Source organism: Schistocerca gregaria, unplaced genomic scaffold (genome assembly GCF_023897955.1).
Source record: "Schistocerca gregaria isolate iqSchGreg1 unplaced genomic scaffold, iqSchGreg1.2 ptg000481l, whole genome shotgun sequence".
NCBI lineage: Eukaryota > Metazoa > Arthropoda > Insecta > Orthoptera > Acrididae > Schistocerca > Schistocerca gregaria.
In genome coordinates, this window is record NW_026061891.1 from 1,611,130 (window position 1) to 1,631,488 (window position 20,359).

General features: G+C 42.5%; 1 protein-coding gene across 5 annotated transcripts in view; it reads right to left on the minus strand.

The window, feature by feature from the left end:
- Window positions 1-13,876: 13,876 nt before the first annotated feature.
- The window catches only part of LOC126313415 (kanadaptin-like), a 148,032-nt gene continuing 141,549 nt past the window's right edge, over window positions 13,877-20,359 (minus strand). For all 5 annotated transcript variants that reach the window (XM_049992355.1, XM_049992356.1, XM_049992357.1 and 2 more), the window contains one exon: window positions 13,877-14,437. In XM_049992355.1, the coding sequence (XP_049848312.1) occupies window positions 14,313-14,437 (125 nt within the window). In that variant the 3' untranslated portion in view covers window positions 13,877-14,312. The remainder of the gene's footprint in view (window positions 14,438-20,359) is intronic.

Sequence of the window (20,359 nt, forward strand, 5' to 3'; positions counted from 1 at the left end):
GACGACCATCAGGTGGTGCTACATGCTATGACAACAGCCACAATAGTCACTCGGAGTGAAGCTGCCATGGAATCTTACGTATTGAATCGCGACGCAGTTTCTGTGTTCATCTTCATCCTGAGGGTGCGAAGACTTAATTATACTCATTGTATTGCATCGGAATTCAGCTAGACGATCATCTGGTAGTGCTACATGCTGTGACAACAACCGCACTAGTCTCTTGGAGAGAATCCACCATGGAAACTTACGTATTCATTCGCGATGCAACTTCTGTGTTGCATCTTCATCCTGAGTGTGTGAAGGCTAAGTTACACTCATTGTATTACATCAGAGTTGAGATAGACAACCATCAGGTGGTGCTGCATGCTGTGACAACAGCCACCCTAGTCTCTTTTAGAGAAGCCGCCATGGAAACTTACGTATTCATTCGCGACTCAATTTCTGTGTTGCATCTTCATCCTGAGGGTGCGAAGGCTAGTTTCACTCATTCCATTGCATCGGAGTTCAAATAGACGACCATCAGGTGGTGCTACAAGCTTTGACAACAACCACACTAGCCTCTCGGAGAGAAGCTTCCATCGAAACTTACGTATTGAATCGCGACGCTATTTCTGTGTTGCATATTCATTTTAAGGATGCGAAGGATATAATACACTCATTGTATTGCCTAGGAATTCAGCTAGACGACCATCAGGTGGTGCTACATGCTGTGGCAACTGCCACACTACTCTCTCGGAGAGAAGCCACCATGGAAACTTACGTATTCATTGGCGACGCAATTTCTGTGTTGCATCTTCATCCCGAGGGTGCGAAGGATAAGATAAACTCATTGTATTGCTTAGGAGTTCTGCTAGGCGACTGTCAGGTGGTGCTACATGCTGTGGCAACGGCCACAATACTCTCTCGGAGAGAAGCCACCATTTAAACTTACGTATTCATTCACGACGCAATTTCTCTGTTGTATCTTCATCCTAAGGGTGCGAAGGCTAAGATAGTCTCACTGTATTGCATTTTAGTCCAGATAGAGGACTACCAGATGATGCTACATTCTATGACAATAGCCACACTAGTCTCTAGGAGAGAAGCCTCTATGGAAACTTATGTATTCAATCGCGACAGTATTTCTGTGTTGCATCTTCATAATACGGGGTGCAAATGCTAAGATGCACTCATTGTATTGCTTCAGAGTTCAGTTAGACGACCTTCAAGTGGTGCTACACATTATGACAACAGCCACACTAGTCTCTCGATGAGAAGCCGCCATGGAAACTTACGTATTAATTCGAGACTCAATTTCTGTGTTGCATCTTTATCCTGAGGGTGCGAAGGATAAGTTACACTCATTGTATTGCTTCGAAGTTCAGCTACACGACCATCAGGTGGTGCTACATTCTGTGACAACAGCCACACTTGTCACTCGGAGAGAAGCCCCCGTGGAAACTTCCGTATTAAATCACGACGCAATTTCTGTGTTGCAATTTTCATCCTGATGGTACTAGGGTTAAGTAACGGTCATTGTATTGGATTAGAGTTCAGGTAGACGACCATCACATGGTGCTACATGATTTGACAATTGCCACATTACTCATGGAGAGAAGCCGTCATGGAAACTTACGTATATACTCGCGACCCAATTTCTGTGTTGCATCTTCATCCTGAGTGTGCGAAGGATAAGTTACACTCATTATATTGGATTGGAGTTCAGCTAGATGACCATCACGTGGTGCTACATGCTTTGACAACTGCCACACTAGTCTCTCGGAGAGAAGCCGCCATGGAAACTTACGTATTCATTCGAGACGCAATTTCTGTGTTGCATCTTCATCCTGAGGGTGCAAAGGCTAAGTTACACTCATTGTATTGCATCGGAGTACTAATAGACGACCAGCAGGTGGTGCTACATGCTGTGACAACAGCCACACTAGTCTCTCGGAGAGAAGCCTCCACTGAATCTTACCTATTGAATCGCTACTGAATTTCATAGTTGCATCTTCATCCTGAGGGTGCGAACGTTTATTTACACTCATTGTATTGCTTCGAAGTTCAGCTAGACGACCATCAGGTGGTGCTATATGCTGTGACTACAGCCACACTTGTCTCTTGGAGAGAAGCCACCATGGAAACAAACGTATTGAATCGCGACGCAATTTCTGTGTTGCATCTTCATCCTGAACGTGCGAAGGCTAAGTTACGCTTATTGTATTGCATCGGAGTTCAGCTAGACGACCATCAGTTGGTGCTACATGCTGTGACAACAGTGGCAGTAGTCTCTCAGAGATAAGCTGCCATGGAAATTTACGTATGGAATCGCGATGCAATTTCTGTGTTGCATCTTCATCCTGAGAGTGCGAATGCTAAGTTACACTCATTGTATTGCATCGGAATACATGCTGTGACAACAGCCACACTAGTCTCTCGGAGAGAAGCTGCCATGGAAAGTTACGTATTCGTTTGCGACGTTATTTCTGTGTTTCATCCTCATTCTGAGGGTGCGAAGGCTAAGTTACACTCACTGTATTGCATCGGTGTCCAGTTAGAATACCACCAAGTGATGCTACATGCTGTGACTAGAGCCACACTAGTCACTCGGAGAGAAGCCCCCATGGAAACTTAGATATTGAATTGCGACGCAATTTTTGTGTTCTATCTTCATGCGAAGTCTCAGTTGCATCACTTTAATGCATCGGAGTCCTGAGACAGGACCACCAGGTGATGCTACATGTTGTGACAACAGCCACACTATTCTCAAGGAGAGAAAGCGCCATGGAAACGTACGTATTCATTCGAGACGCAATTTCTGTGTTTCATCTTCATCCTGAGGGCGCGAAGTCTAAGTTACAATCACTGTATTGCATCGGAGTCTAGACAGAGGACCACCAGGTGATGCTACATGCTGTGACAAAAGGCACACTAGTCTCTCGGTGAGAAGCCGCCATGCAAAGTTGCGTATTATGTCGCGTCGCAATTTCTGTGTTGCAATTTTCATCCTGGTGGTACGAGGGATAAGTTACGGTCATTGTATTAGATTAGAGTTCAGGTAGACGACCATCACATGGTGCTACGTGCTTTGACAACTGCCACATTACTCTCGGAGAGAAGCCGTGATGGAAACTTACGTTTTCATTCGAGACGCAATTGCTGAGATGCATCTTCATCCTGAGGGTGCGAAGGCTAAGTTACACTCATTGTATTGCTTCGAAGTTCAGCTAGACGACCATCAGGTGGTGCTACATGCTGTGACTACAGCCACACTTGTCTCTTTTAGAGAAGCCGCCATGGAAACTTACGTATTGAATCGCGACGGAATTTCTGTGTTGCATCTTCATCCTGGATGTGTGAAGGCTAAGTTACGCTTACTGTATTGCATCGTAGTCCAGCTAGACGTATATCAGGAGGTGCTACGTTCTGTGACAGCAGACACACGAGTCCCTCGGAGAGAAGCCGCTATGGAAACTTCGTATTGAATCGAGACACATTTTCTATGTTGCATCTTCATCCTAAGGGTGGGAAGGCTAAGTTACACTCATTGTATTGCTTCAAAGATCAGCTACGCGACCATCAGGTGGTGCTACATGCTGTGACTAAAGCCACACTTGTCTGTTTTAGAGAATCCGCCATGGAAACTTACGTATTGAATCGCGACGGAATTTCTGTGTTGCATCTTCATCCTGAATGTGTGAAGGCTAAGTTACGCTTACTGTATTGCATCGTAGTCCAGCTAGACGTATATCAGGAGGTGCTACGTTCTGTGACAGCAGACACACGAGTCCCTCGGAAAGAAGCCGCTATGGAAACTTCGTATTGAATCGAGACACATTTTCTATGTTGCATCTTCATCCTAAGGGTGGGATGTCTAAGTTACACTCATTGTATTGCTTCGAAGATCAGCTACGCGACCATCAGGTGGTGCTACATGCTGTGACTACAGCCACACTAGTCTCTCAGATAGAAGCCCCCATGGAAAATTACGTATTCATTCGCGCCGCAATTTCTGTGTTGCATCTTCATCCTGAGGGTGTGAAGGATAAGTTGCACTCATTGTATTGCATCGAAATTCAGCTAGACGACTATCAGGTGGTGCTACATGCTGTGCCGACAGCCACACTAGTCTCTCCGAGAGAAGCCGCCATGGGATCTTAGGTATTAATTCGCGACGCAATTTCAGTGTTCCATCTTCATCCTGAGGTTCCCAAGGCTAAGTTACACTCATTTTATTTTATCGGAGGTCAGCTAGACGACCATCAAGGGTGCTACATGCTGTGACAACAGCCACATTAGCCTCTCGGAAAGAAGCCGCCATGGAGACTTACGTTTCATTCGCGACGCAATTTCTGTGTTCCATTTTCGTCATGAGGGTGCGAAGGCTAAGTTATACTCATTCTATTGCAAAGGAGTTCAGCTAGACAACCAGCTGGTGGTGCTACATTCTGTGACAACAGCCACACTGGTCTCTCGGAGAAAAGCCGCCATGGAAACTTACGTATTCAATAGCGACGCAATTTCTGTGTTGCATTTTCATCCTGATTATGCGAAGGCTAAGTTACACTCATTGTGTTGCATCGGAATTCAGATAGATAACCATCAGGTGGTGCTACATGGTGTGACAACAGTCACACCTGTGTCTCGGAGAGAAGACTCCATAGAAACTTACGTATTCATTCGCAACGCAATTTCTGTTTTTCATCTTCATTCTAGCTGTGCGAAGACTAAGTTACACTCACTGTATTGCATTGGAGTCTAGATAAAGTACCACCAGTTGACGCTATATACTGGGACAACAGCCACACTACGCTGTCGGAGGGAAGCACCATGGTAACATACATATCCAATCGCGAGGCAATTTCTTTCTTGCATCTTCATCCTGAGGCTGCGAAGGCTAAGTTACACTCACTGTATTGGAAACCTTCAGCTGTGCTTCGGAAACTACGACGGGTCATCCAGGAAAGGATCAAAGCATAGACAGTTTGAGACATTACTCCCATGGACAAAACTCGGCGTGGTAACTGCTGTATTAAATCCCGATACAATTTCTGGGTTTCAGCAACACTGTGAAGGTCCACAGATTACAGGAAGCCTCCAGCTGTGCTTCAGAAACTGCTGCTGGTCTTCCAGGAAAGGATCAAATCATAGAAAGTTTTAGACATTACTCCCATGGACAAAAGTCGTCATGGTAACCGTTGTATACAATCCCGAGGCAATTACTGTATTTCAGCAGCTCTGTGAAGGTCCACAGATCACAGGAAGCCACCAGCTGTGCTTCGGAAACTAATACTGGTCTCCAAGGAATCGATCAAAGCATAGACAGTTTAGGACATTACTGCCACTGACAAAAGTAAAAATGGTGCCTGTTCTATTCAGTCCCGATGCAATTTCTGTGTTTCAGCAACACTGTTAAAGTCCACAGATTACAGGAAACCTCCAGCTGTGCTTCCGAAACTACTACTGGTCTTCCAGGTACAGATCAAAGAATAGACAGTTTGAGACGTTTCTCCCATTGACACAAAGCCTGAATGGTGCCTGTTGTATTCAATCCCGATGATTTTTCTCTGTTTTAGCAACACTCTGAAGGTCCACAGATTACAGGAAGCCACCTGGTGTGCTTCGGAAACTACTACTGGTCTTCCAGGAATCGATCAAAACATAGACAGTTAGAGACATTACTCCCATTGACAAAAGTCAGAATGGTGATTGTTGTATTCAATCCCGATGCAATTTCTATATTTCAGCAACACTCAGAAGGTCGACAGATTACAGAAAGACTACAGCTGTGCTTCGGGAACTAGTACTCGTCTTCCAGGAATCGATCAATGTATATAAAGTTTGAGTCATTACTCCTATTGACAAAAGTGCGAATGGTGCCTGTTTTATTCAATCCAAATGCAATTTATGTGTTTCAGCAACACTGTGAAGGTCAACAGATTACAGGAAGCCTCCAGCTGTGCTTCGGAAACTACTACTGGTCTTCCAGGAATCGACGAAAGCATAGACAATTTGAGACATTACTCAAATTTACAAAAGTCAGAATGGTGCCTGTTGTATTCAACCCCGATGCAATTTCTGTGTTTCGCAACACTGTGAAGGTCCACAGATTACAGGAAGCCTCCAGCTGTGTTTCGGAAACTACTACAGGTCTTCCAGGAATCAATCAAAGCATAGACAGATTGTGTCTTTACTCCCATTGACAAAAGTCAGAATGGTGCCTGTTGTATTCAATCCCGATGCAATTTCTGTGTTTCATCAACACCCTGAAGGTCCACAGATTACAGCAAGATTCCGGCTGTGCTTCGCAAACTACTATTGGTCTTCCAGGAACCGATCAAAGCATAGACAGCTTGAGACATTACTTCCATTGACAAAAGTCAGAATGATGCGTGTTGTATTCAATCCTGATGCAATTTCTGTGTTTCAGCAACACTGTGAAGGTCCACACGTTACAGGAAGCCTTCAGCTGTGCTTCATAAACTACTACTGGTCTTCCAGAAATCGATCGAAGCATAGACAGTTTGAGTCATTACTCCCATTGACAAAAGTCGGAATGGGCCCGATTGTATTCAATCCCGATGCAATTTCTGTGTTTCATCAACACTGTGTAGTTCCATATATTACAGGAAGTTTTCAGCTGTGCTTCGGAAACTCTTACTGGTTTTCCAGGAATCGATCAAAGCATAGACAGTATGTGACATTACTCCCATGGACAAAAGTCGGCATGGAAACTGTTGTATTCAATCTCGATTCAATTTCTGAGTTTCAGCAAGACTGCGAAGGTCCACAGCTTACAGGTAGCCTCCAGCTGTGCTTTGGAAACTACTACCGGTCTTCCAGGAGTCGATCAAAGCATAGACAGTTTGAGACATTACTCCCATTGACAAAAGTCAGAATGGTGATTGTTGTATTCAATCCCGATACGATTTCTGTATTTCAGCAACACTGTGAAGGTCAACAGATTACAGGAAGACTCCAGCTGTGCTTCGGGAACTACTACTCGTCTTCCAGGAATCGATCAAGCAATAGACAGTTTGAGACATTACTCCCATGGACAAAAGTCAGAATGGTGCCTGTTGCATTAAATCCCGAAGCAATTTCTGTGTTTCAGCAACAGTGTGAATATCAACAGATCACAGGAAGCCTCCAGCTGTGTTTCGGAAACTACTACTGGTCTTCCAGGAATCGATCAAAGCACAGACAGTAAGAGACATTACTCCCACTGACTAAAGTCAGAATGGTGCCTCTTGTATTTAATCCCGATGCAATTTCAGTATTTCGGCAACACTGTGAAGGTCCACGGATTACAGGAAGCCTCCAGCTTTGTTTCGGAACCTCTACTGGTCTTCCAGGAATCGATCAAAGCATAGACAGTTTGAGACATTACTCCCATTGACATAAGTCAGAATGGTGAATGTTTTAGTCAATCCAGATGCAATTTATGTGTTTCAGCAACACTGTGAAGGTCCACAGATTACAGGAAGCCGCCAGCTGTGCTTCGAAAACTACTACAGGTCTTCCAGGAATTGATCAAAACATAGACAATTTGAGTCATTACTTCCATTGACAAAAGTCAGAATGGTGCCTGTTGTATTCAATCCCAATGCAATTTCTGTGTTTCAGAAACACTGTGAAGGTCCACAGATTTTAGGAAGCCTTCAGCTGTGCTTCGGAAACTACTACTGGTCTTCCAGGAATCAACCAAAGCATAGACAGTTTGAGACATTACTCAATTTCACAAAGGTCAGAATGGTCCCTGTTGTATTCAATCTCAATGCAATTTCTGTGTTTCAGCAACACTGTGAAGGTCCACAGATTACAGGAAGCCTCCAGCTGTGCTTCGGAAACTACTACTGGTCTCCCAGGAATCGATCAAAGCGTAGACAGTTTGGGACATTACTCCCATGGAGAAAAGTCAGCATGGTGCCTGTTGTATTCCATCCCGATGCAATTTCTGTGTTTCATCAACACTCTGAAGGTCCACAGATTACAGAATGCCTCCAGATGTGCTTCGGATTCTACTACTGGTCGTCCAGGAGTCGATCAAAGCGTAGACAGTTTGAGACATTACTCCCATAGAGAAAATTCGGCATGGTGCCTTTTGTATTCCATCCCGATGTAATTTCTGTCTTTCATCAACACTCTGAAGGTCCACAGATTACAGAATGCTCCAGATGTGCTGCGGATACTACTACTGGTCTTCTAGGAATCGATCAAAACATAGACAGATTGAGACATTACCCCCTTGGAGAGAAGTCGGCATGGTGCCTGTTGTATTCAATCCGGATGCAATCTCTGTGTTTCGCAACACTCTGATGGTCCACAGATTACAGAATACCTCCAGATGTGCTTCGGAGACTACTGCTGGTCTCCCAGGAATCGATCAAAGCGTAGACAGTTTGAGACATTACTCCCATGGAGAAAAGTCGGCATGGTGCCTGTTGTATTCAATCCCGATGCAATTTCTGTGTTTCATTAACACTCTCAAGGTCCACAGATTACAGAATGCCTCATTCACCATTCACCATGCGGGAACTCGAAAATGCACTTGCCTGGTCACGGTCCTCCGCTCCGGGGCCTGATTCTATTCATATTCATCATATTCAGATGCTGAAGAACCTTTCTCCTGCGGGTAAAGGTTTCCTTCTTCGTACTTACAATCGTATCTGGATTGAGGGACATGTTCCCGCATGCTGGCGCGAGTCTATTGTTGTACCGAGTCCTAAGCCAGGGAAGGACAAGCACTTGCCTTCCAGTTATCGACCCATCTCGCTTACCAGCTGTGTCTGTAAGGTGATGGAGCGAATGGTTAACTCTCGTTTGGTTTGGCTGCTCGAATCTCGACGCCTACTTACCAATGTACAATGTGGATTTCGTAGGCGCCGCTCTGCTGTTGACCATCTGGTTACCTTGTCAACCTTCATTATGAATAACTTCTCGCAGAAGCGCCCGACCGCGGCTGTGTTCTTTGATTTGGAGAAGGCTTACGACACCTGTTGGAGGGCGGGCATTCTCCGCATCATGCATACATGGGGCTTTCGCGGTCGCCTCCCTCTTTTTATTTGTTCCTTTTTAATGGATCGACAGTTCAGGGTACGTGTGGGTTTTGTCGTGTCAGACACCTTTCGCCAGGAGACTGGGGTGCCACAGGGCTCCGTTTTGAGCGTCGCTCTCTTCGCCATAGCGATCAATCCAATAATGGATTGGCTCCCAGATGATGTATCAGGCTCCCTTTTCATTGACGATTTTGCCATCCATTGCAGTGCGCAGCATACATGTTTCCTGGAGCGCTGTCTTCACCGTTCTCTTGACCGTCTTTACTCCTGGAGTGTCGCCAATGGCTTCCATTTTTCTGCCGAGAAAACAGTCTGTATTAACTTCTGGCGCTACAAAGAGTTTCTCCCACCGTCCTTACGACTCGTCCCGTTGCTCTCCCATTCGTAGAGACAACAAAATTTTTAGGTCTTACATTTGACAGGAAACTTAGTTGGTCTCTACATGTGTCATATTTGGCTGCCCGTTGTACCCGTTCTCTAAATGTCCTCCATGTTCTCAGTGGCACGTCGTGGGAAGCGGATCGAACCGTCCTACTTCGCCTATATCGGTCCATCGTCCACTCCAAGCTGGATTATGGGTGCTTTGTATACTCCTCTGCACGGCCGTCCATCTTACGCCACCTCAACTCCATACAACATCGGGGTTTACGGCTTGCGATCAGAGCGTTTTATACTAGTCCCGTCGAGAGTCTTCATGCTGAAGCCGGTAAATTGCCACTCACCTACTGGCGCAATATACTGCTTTGTCGTTACGCCTGTTGGCTACTGTCAATGCCCGACCACCCACCGTATCGTTCGTTTTTTGACGACTCTCTCGACCGTCAATACGGGTTGTATGTCTCTGCCCTGCTACCCCCTGGAGTTTGCTTTTGTCGCCTCCTTCAACTCCTTGATTTTTCACTTCCCTGCAACCTTTAGAGTGGGCGAGAGCCACACGCCACCTTGGCTCCAGGCTCATGTTCGCGTTCACCTTGACCTCCGCTCCCTCCCAAAGGAGGTTACCCCCGGTTCAGTATACCACTCCCATTTTATCGAATTTCGTTCGAAGTTCATTAATATGACTTTCATTTATACAGATGGCTCTAAGACCAATGACGGGGTCGGGTGTTCTTTTATTATCTGGGCACAAAGTTTCAAATACCAGCTACATGGCCATTGTTCGGTCTTCACAGCTGAGCTCTTTGCCCTCTACCAGGCTGTTCTTTACATCTGCCGCCACCGACATGCTGCTTATGTCATCTGCTCCGATTCTCTGATTATGTCATCTGCTCCGATTCTCTGAGTGCCATCCAGAGCCTCAGTGATCAGTATCCAGTTCACCCTTTTGTGCACCGGATCCAACGCTCTCTTCAGCAGCTGGTGCACGACGGGTCTCCAGTTAGCTTTATGTGGGTTCCTGACCATGTCGGTATCCCTGGGAACGAAGCTGCAGATGCCGCGGCCAAGGCTGCGGTCCTCCAGCCTCGGACGGCTTCTTGTTGTGTCCCTTCATCAGATTGTAGCACAGTCATTTGTCGGCGCATTTTATCGCTGTGGCATGTCGATTGGGCTGCACTTACGGACAACAGGCTTTGGGCCTTGAAACCTCTTCCCGCAGCTTGGACGTCCTCCTCACATTCTTCTCGGCGGGAGGAGGTCGTTTTGGCCCGGCTACGAATTGGACACTGCCAGTTCAGCCATCGCCATCTGCTGTCGGCAGCGCCGGCGCCGTTCTGTCCATGTGGGCAATTGCTGATGGTCCGCCACATTTAACGTCCTGTCCGGATTTTACTACGCTGCGTCTTGATCTTGGCCTGTCATGTACTCTGGATGCCATTTTAGCGGATGACCCAGGAGCTGCTGCTCGCGTTCTTCGTTTTATCAACTTGACACACCTGTCTAAGGACGTTTGATTATTCTGTAGTTTTTTAATCCTATGCCTATTAATACGTCTTTTATAGTGTTGACCCTTTTAGTTGCAGTTTTAACCTTGTGCCTCGCGGTACATTCCTAAATTAGTCAGGGCGCTAATGACCATTGTAGTTGTGCGCCAAAAAAGTCAGATATCTCACTTCATGAGTTCCTCAGTTTAGCCATTACTGTTTCACAGAGCTCCCAATGAGTTTGAGCTGTGAAGATAGCTATACAGCAACAAGTGGAGAATTGAGCAGGTAGAGTGTCAGGCAAATGACAGAGTGGCTGAAACCTCGGCACAGGCTGATGCTTCATACTGGAAGAACACTGAATGCTTCGCATGTCGGTGTGCATTTGAGACACCAGAGCATTCACATACTTGACAACAGTAAGTAGAATGCATGACTTTGAGCATACTTCTGAGACAGCTGAAGATGTAGCTCCTTGGCATCAGGCAAACAGATATTGTCTGTGCTTGCCTCTGAAATGGTCAAAGAGGCAGACGTGTGCCAACTCGGTATTACTCAATGACAACCTGAATGGCAGTACATAGTTGCAATGAATACAAGGGGATTTTTTAAAGTGTTTTAAACTGTGATCGAACTTTAGACTAGACTAAGCACAGGCTTATCAAAACTGATCATATGAACAAGGATTTTCCATTGTTTGATAATATCCTAAAGGAATATTTCTTCTGTCCAAGATTTATGTATGTATTATTTCATTTCTCAAAACTAATATCTCCAATAAAATTAATACAATTCATTTGGCTGCTAACTTTCATGGACAGCTATTTAATCTTGTTACCCATCCCATAGGAACAGGAGTCACATTGACCATCCCGTGGGAGCAGTTATTTTTTTCCAAATAAAGGTAGCGTATGTGTTACTTCAGGGCATTGGCTATCACCCTTCCAAAGTTATCCAAATTCATCCACTTGCTTCAGCACAAAGACGTAGCAAATGTACTAACTTGACAAAGAAAGAAAATAACCAATTTGTAGTTCGGCACAGCAGATATTTTGTAATATTTGTATGTGCAACAATGTCGTGTCCTCACATGTGCACCTGTTACAAGCAGATACACTCGCATATTTTAATTAAATCCAGCCTCAAAGCCTACCATGTTCTACATGTAAAGGCACGATGCCTCTCTGTCAATGGCATCGAAATGAAACCATTGCTATAGGTCTTCAAGCGTCGGAGGAGCTGTAAGATACACATTGGCACTCAGCAGCTACAATGAAATGGCTTGTATGGAATTGTGGATTAAACGCATTGAGGACTGTATAAGCATTATGTTAAACTCTGTTATATAGGCTACATTAAACAACGAAAGCATTTTCACAAATATGATACAGTTCAAAAGCAAAGAGTAAATAGGGTTTTCCAAACATAATTATCCTTCCATATTTCAAGTTATATTCTTCAAATCAATAAACATCTTGTGCTACTCAGTTTTAAAAGTAACCTTTGTGTTAATTCAGGACATACGGTAACTCAATCCCAAATTTCTTCCAGATCCATTGAGCTGTTTCAGTATGAAGGAATAACAAACATACTCATAGACAAACCTTCACATTTATAAAATATGTGGGATATTTCAAACTGCCAGACTGATGATGGGATTTTCCCAAAACATGTCAGTTGATGATAAATCTCTTTTGGTAGTCAAAAGAAACATTATACCATTTTGGCTTTCAGAATGCCGTGTGTGAAAAGTGCGAGTTAGGTTTTGACTGATGTATATGGAGTCTCACCTGGTTGGTATGGAGGTGTCATTCTGTTTGACATATCACACTGCATTTAAGCTCAGAAAATGTTCTAGGATTCTACAACATAAATATTTCATTTAAACTGACAGCTGATTTGAGGATCATTCTTGTACATGTGACCTGTGTTTCCTTCCAACTACTGGGCACAGTTTTTTGCTCGGGCATCTATGACAGACTATGTTTAAGAGAAGAGCTTTTTCAGCTACAATTTCTACTGCAGAGATTTAACTTTTCTTTCTACTTCAGGGTTTTAGAACTTTATAAATCATTCATATACCAAACAATCAAAATGTGAGCAGATTAAGATTGTACACAACAACTAAGGTATAGGAGAAGTTGACTCAAATTCTTAGGTTTAAATGTAGATAAAAGATTGAGCTAGCAGGCACACATTGAATGCCTAGCAAAAAAATCGAGCAGCTTTGCATCTGCAATGCAAATATTGGCAACTACAACTGACATGGACATACAAAAAGTAGCATATACACGCTACTTCGAATTCATTATTAGGTATGGTATTGTTTTTTGTGGTAACTCAGCAAACATAGTAAAGATACTAAAAATACGGAATCATTCAAAATATGTGCACTGCAAATCACAACGAATCATGTTGACCATTATTTAGAAAACTTAAAATATTAACTCTGCCATCCTTATATGTAAATGAGATTATTACATTTTTGTACATCAGATATGAATTATTTGAGGGAAACCATTTTGTCCATTTACATGATACTAGAAACAAAGAAAATTTTATGCTCCCCGCCCACCACCTCAGACTGTATGCCCAGGGATCTCAATACAAGGGAATGGAAATTTTTAATAAATTAAAAGGGAACAAGTTAATGAAGAGGAATTTATGTTCACTTAAAAGAGAGCCATATGAGGTACTCACACTGAGGTACTACTACACAGTGGATGAATTCATACATGTCTCCTATATGCAGACCAAATGGATTGCAAATGTACGCCATAAGATGAATAATACACAATTCACATCAGTCCCAACAGAACACTGTCACTGATGGTGCTGTAAGCTACTAAAGCTATGATTTCAGTTATGGTACAACCTTCTTCTCTTGCTGCAAACACTTTAGTCTCATGTCATGTACAAAGAGTATTCAAGGCACCAACAACTCAAAATGCAGAGAAATTAATTAAATTACAAATGTTTATCCTCTTTAACCACTTATCTGTTTATTAATCTCAGTTATGCATACTCTTACAAATAAAGAAAAGCAACAAAAATTTTCATGCATGATAATTACCCCAATGTTTATAATTCCAATGAAACAAAGTCAATGTGAAGTCTGTCATTTCATAAATGTCGGTACCAATTTAGCATCACTGTAGTTACAAATAATAAATTCATCTCACTCAGAAGTGCTGTTTACCTTTCCCTTGCTTTATTTATTTCTTCATTACAAGTAAAGGAAGACTGTCAAATTATTATCTATCTGTGAAAGGGAAAATAACTGCTCCAGAATCACAAACAAGGTATGTCAACAGGTAACACATGCACTATCACAGCGTACTTTGAAGTGCATATACATTGGGAGGAAAACTGTGCACGTTTTGATAACTTTTCACTCATGGCAGGAATCAATCTAGTACCCATACTTTTCATTGAGCTTTGTACGACCATCACCTGTCTGGCCTTCTGGGGGAACCCAAACTGAATAATCTGGGTTGGATTCATCGTAATCATAGTCCATTTTCTGTGCCATTTTCCCTGGAAAAAAAAGAAAGAAGATTGTAAGCAACTTGAAAGAGAAAGCAGTTGAACAAAACAATAAGGAAATTAGAATAGAACACCACTCTGCAGCTGAGTATAGTCTGAAATTCCCTGATACATTGAGACAGAATACAGAAGTTTTATAATTCAAGATCACTGTGCTGAAGGTTAAAAATTTTAACTTAGTGGATCTTCAATACTAATGCTCATTCTGAATTATCTGTACTCTGAATGGTGCATCTGTTGGTTGTTAAAAGATAGCAGAGCAACCTATTTCACTTATTTATAATAAAACTTTTACAGACTATTCATCTTCGATGTATAAGCAATTATTCCCACCCACTGGCAGTAAACAAAAATAATCTATTCCTGCTTGTGGAGCACAACAAGAAGCTTTCACAAAATGTTACAAGACTTTGCATTTAAAACATTAATTGCACTGCAGAAATATTCACACAAAGATGGCTCTCCTTACAGTATTTCACATTCTGAACTAACAGTGATCTCATTAAACTAAACGGTTTCCTGACAGCGAGAAAAACATTTCTCTATCAGTGTAAAAATACAGGGCTACTATAAATCATTTACTAATTTTTTCCAACGTATTACATGTACAAGTATGACTGATGCATGAACAGAACAGTAAACTCATCAAGTTTGCATTTTACACGCAAGAAATGTTCCACAAGTGCCTTCATCTTACTGATTACCTCAACACATTGATGCAGAAGTTTGTCATTTAGGTAGTGATGAACACTGATGCTCTAATAATGCCGTGCCCTATCTTGTTGGAAGATAAAATTCTAGGAAACTACCATAACTGCTACATGTAAAAGTCAGAAGTGCCCATCAGTCTTCTCACAGAAGAAAAGCAGGCTATACAGTTTCATCTGTGCCACTGCACAGAAAATGTTAAGTTTTGGTGTATCTTATTTGTGTACCACAATTTCTCACAATGGTGATTAACATTTTCAGTTACAAGAAAGGTTGCTTTGTTGCTGGATATCAGGTTGGAGGTGAAATTTTCATCCTTAAGTGATTCCTTCTAACATTTTGACGATACGAGGAGCAGTGCAAAACTGGATTGCATTCACAATTCACACCCCCCCTTCATCAGTTGACTTACATCACAGGTCTAGCCGATCCTCTTCTCTGGATAATCAACTATGTCGAGCTCCCAAAAGCTTCTTCTCCAAAGGCTATGGCTGGTTATAGGAATTTAAAAGACTCTACTTTTGAAATAATTGGGTAATCGTAGAAAACTTTCAGTTCGATCATGGTATATTTTCACTTCCACTGGAAACCACTTTACCAATTCTTGTATAAACATTTGACATCTGTTAAGCCAACTCAGTCATCAAACATTAGACTCTATTAATATACACTTATATCATGGTTGGTTTAATAACCACCAGAAGTTTTTAACATGTCTTGCCTCTAGTGAGTCCCATACATGAAGTAAGTGAATGTCTGTATTCTTTAACAATTAACACTGTACCATAAACCACGGAATATTACACAATCACTTCTTGACCTTTGAATACAGCTCCCAAGGCGTGAACGGCAAACACTTGTCGGTGCTGCTTGCTCCTGTCCTCCCATGACAAACGTCAATCCTGCACACACAGACATGTGTTGCGCAGTAAACAGGCTTTCTCACACTCATCTTTAAAACATCGGGGTTCGAGGCGCCAGAAGGTCGAGCGGTTCCACAATTTACGTGGAAAGTCTTGACTCACTACATGCTGCACTGTGATGCAAAATTGGTGATGGCCATAATCTTCTGGTTTTAATTGTTGCACAAGACGCAAAATATACTGTTTGAAATGCAACCATCATCACAAAACCTTCCACACAGTTTGCTGCAGCAGTCCACAGTTTGTGCCTTCTGTGGACCATTGATTGTTTTGGACTCCATATGAAATTTACCTAGTTCTCTACACATTTGCATCTGGCATACTTGACTGACTGGTACTTTTCTGTTCACAGCTCAATCAGTATTCTCACATTATCAATACCAACACACAATGTTCTGTTTACATAGTGGTTATTTTCTGTAATTCCTTCTGAATTCATGCTGCACAGTTGCAACAGATAAAAATTATAATGAAAAGGATAGATTGCTTCTCACCATAAAGATGACACTTTGAGTTGCAGATGCAATTCTTCTGTTAATAGTTTGTTTCAATCCAGCCTGCAGAAGAAATTGACGGTAGTGAGAGCTAGGCACTGCATAATTTTGCAGCTATTTTAACACATAAAGAAACAATGTTAATGATGCGTAAATAAATGTGAACATCTGAAGATGGAGTGAACGTAAGATGAAAGTGCTCTCGAAAACACATGGTTTGAGGCATAATTTCTTTAAATGGGCTAGGAAGTCCGTCTGAATCAGGACTGCTCCACTGCATGTTGTGAATAGAGCTGTCACTTCCCCAAATTTATCTTCCAGGTGCTCAAAAAAAAAAAAAAAAAAGAGGCTTCTTAACCAGAAAGGAGTCCCCATCGTTCTGCTGCACACTGAGTAACAAGACAAATATGGCTCTCTTCTTTTCATAGCCCTATGTTTCTCCCACAGTATAGCTACGGAGGGGAGTGACTTGGGGGTCGTATGTCGTAGAATTGTATTCTACATTCCCTTTCTTAGAGAGTGCTGGGACCATTCGGTCCCCAGCGAAAGGTGACTTTGTCCGCTTCATTGTGGGTCATCCACCCTGACACCACCCACTCTGAGTAGGGGCTCTCCCCACAGGTGCCACTCAGCCCCAGGAAAGGCCACCTGGTGTGATGGCCATTGCCGGGAGTCTGAGTGTCCAGAGATGATGGACATCTACCCCGTGGCATATGTAGAGAGGTTGCAGCTCAGGCATCAGTAATATGATCCCTGCATAATCAGAAGATTACGACCGAGAGGGTATATGATGACACCTCCACAACGGACTGTCTACCGTGCCGGATACTGTGCGTATAGAGGTAGGTGGCACCAATGGTGACAAGCAAGGTGTATGCCACAAATAGGACAGATCTACAGAATGACACGTCATCTACCAGCTGTCAGCTGTTACGAAAATCCTGTTCGGCAAGACTACGGTGAAGGGATATAGGCAGAGGATGTACACCAGCAACACACAATTTCCTGTTGCACAGCACACTCTAGAACATGACAGTTGTGACCTCAGTGCCTATTTCACCCACACGCACCATCGGCGTTCTTCCTCCAGACATCAGATTCTCTAAACTCTTTAGGCGCTACAATATGCTACGCTATGTTCTCGGTTCTCGTCACCCACCTGGCTTTAATTTACGTTAATTTCTTCCGTCTCAGTATTTCTTCACAATGAATATGCATTTCTTCACTCAGTTTTAATTTTCTACATCTTTAATTTTGTGACCTGTCCATTTTTCGCTCTCCCCCTCCCGTCTCTGTTATGTACAATGAACTGAGCTTCCACCCTTATTAACACATGCACAATGTTTTTGCAGTAATCTCTGCTTTGCATTTTACCCCGTCTTGCACTTTTAATTCTCAGGCTTTCAAATCTTGTCTGGTGCAGTCCCCCACAAACAGTCTTTCATTCTCAACCTGACCCGCAGTTCTGGGTGACTTTTCCAAAATATACCTTTTTTCCTAAACCTCTACAGTCCTTTTCCTTCACCCCTCTTTTTTCTTTCCCCTTCAACCCTTCTGCCGGACGGAGGAGCAGTGGCTCCAAAAGCTTGTGTAAATATCAGCTTCTTTTATGTGTGTATTCTCCTGTCATCACCTGGTGAGTAGTTGTTTTATCTGTCCAATTAAAAAACATGTTTTTTGTACTCCTGACTAGCTTCTATTATTATTATTACCACTCAGTGTAGAATTTCAAGAAACATTTCTTATCTGCAGTGAAATCTATGTCTCTCTTTTCATTTTACACACTTCTCTCTGATTATTCCATTATATGATGGAACTTTGCATCTTCTTTTCATATCCACAATATGCACGTCACAGGGTTTGGAGTAGGTGGTTCATTCTTCCACTTCTTTGCTGTAAGGGAGCTGTCAATAGATGTACTTCTATATTTTCCTTGTCTCACTTTTTTTCCTGGAATAGAAAACCTCTAGCAATTTACTTTACGCACTCAGCTGATGAGAGTGTACTTTTCCAATGCATTCCACTTTATAGTGCATTTCTTTCCTAAAGAAAGCAAGAACTCACAACAATTAGATCATGTACTGGAAAAATATTATGCGGTACTACTTTTTCTGAAAGTTTATGGAGTCTGTACAAGGTTATAACTGTTCTGCCACTGCGCAATTCACAGTTGTACACTGAGCATTTCACACTAGATAGTACAATTGTTTATATTTTTATTTTAGTCTTTCAAAGAATAACACCATTAGAACGTCATAATCTATTCATTCAGACTGTTTTTTTTATTAAAAAAAAAGCTCTGGAAGTACTTTAGATGTAAGAAACACTGCAATCAATAAGGTTCCCCTCCATTGCCTTATCGTAACACTGAACTTGTGGTGGAGGTGTTCACATGTTCGTGTGAAGCTCAGGACTGTGCTGGCGATAGTGTAACTACTGACATGGTCTTCCAAGCCAGACACTTGGCCCAGGTAGATGTACATGTAGATGAACCTAACAATGTGTGCTTCACACATCTCTTCCCACAGCCATTTCCAACTCAATAGGTACCCAAGCCAAGATGAGACTTGATCCATGCTAAGGGGGATAAATGAACCTCAGGAATTCTGCGTGACCTCGATGAGTACTTAGCCTTACACTTGTGTGTGGCTCCACTGGTAACTGACATATCCCTAATTCTCAAGGGAATAAAATGGAGAACACAGAAAACACTCAAAAACTGAGGGACTTGATGATACCGCAAATACCCAAACACTGGATTTAGAACTGATGGAAGTCATTTCTGCAAATGAATCACATCACTGACCAGCTCAAGTAGTGGCAGACATCACTGGGAAGTTGGACCAGATCAAGATCAAATTCTTGTGTGGGGCTCAGAGGGGGAAAAGAGAAAAATGTGAGGCATATGAAGAATAGATGGAGGGCATTAAAAGGCCATGAACCATTTAAAAAAAAAAAAAAAGGGGGGGGGGGGGAGGAGAGAGACAGAGAGAGAGACTGACTGACTGTCCCAGAGTAAAGGGGATAAACAGGCTGCTTCCAATACCAAAACAGGGAAAAACAGAGGAGTCCAAATACTCCCACTTCTCAAGGTAACCAGATCCAGAAAAAGCCAAGACACAAATCAGGAGAGAAGACAGATTTTTTGCAGTCTATAATGTAACATATTATTATTATTATTATTTTCTTTCTTTTCTTCTTATACATATAAGATATGTGTGTCTACATATATAAAATGTTGTACCATTGATAACATTGGCATTGAAACAATAGAGGTAGAGAGATGCTCTTCAATTTTTTAATTGATTTAAATTCTTCTGTCTGTCTCTATAAGTGGTAGCGGGTGGAAGTGTGACAAGTTCCACCGCATCGTTATTGTTCAGAAGTGTGTATTCCAATTGTGCTTTAGATTGTATTAAAGAATGTTATCAAGATAGCAAAGTTTATTCGTGCATTCACGGTGACGATACCTGTCTGTTCATCACTCCGCGATGCGCCGAGAATCCTGCATTGAGAGGATAGAAGCAGGCAAGAATAATTTGCGTGAGCAGAAGAGGGGCGATCTGGAACCAGTATTGTCATACCAAGCTCTATGCACAATAGTGGTAACAAGAAAAAGAAGTATGTTCACTCAGGATATGTGTACATTCCAAATTTTTTTTCAATCATTCTTTAAAAATTTTCTTTTAATTATTTAAGCAGCAAATTTTTATTCAGTTTTCACGTCATGGTTTTTGGGATAACAGTCATTCAACAGGATATCTGCTGATCAATATAACATTGAAACC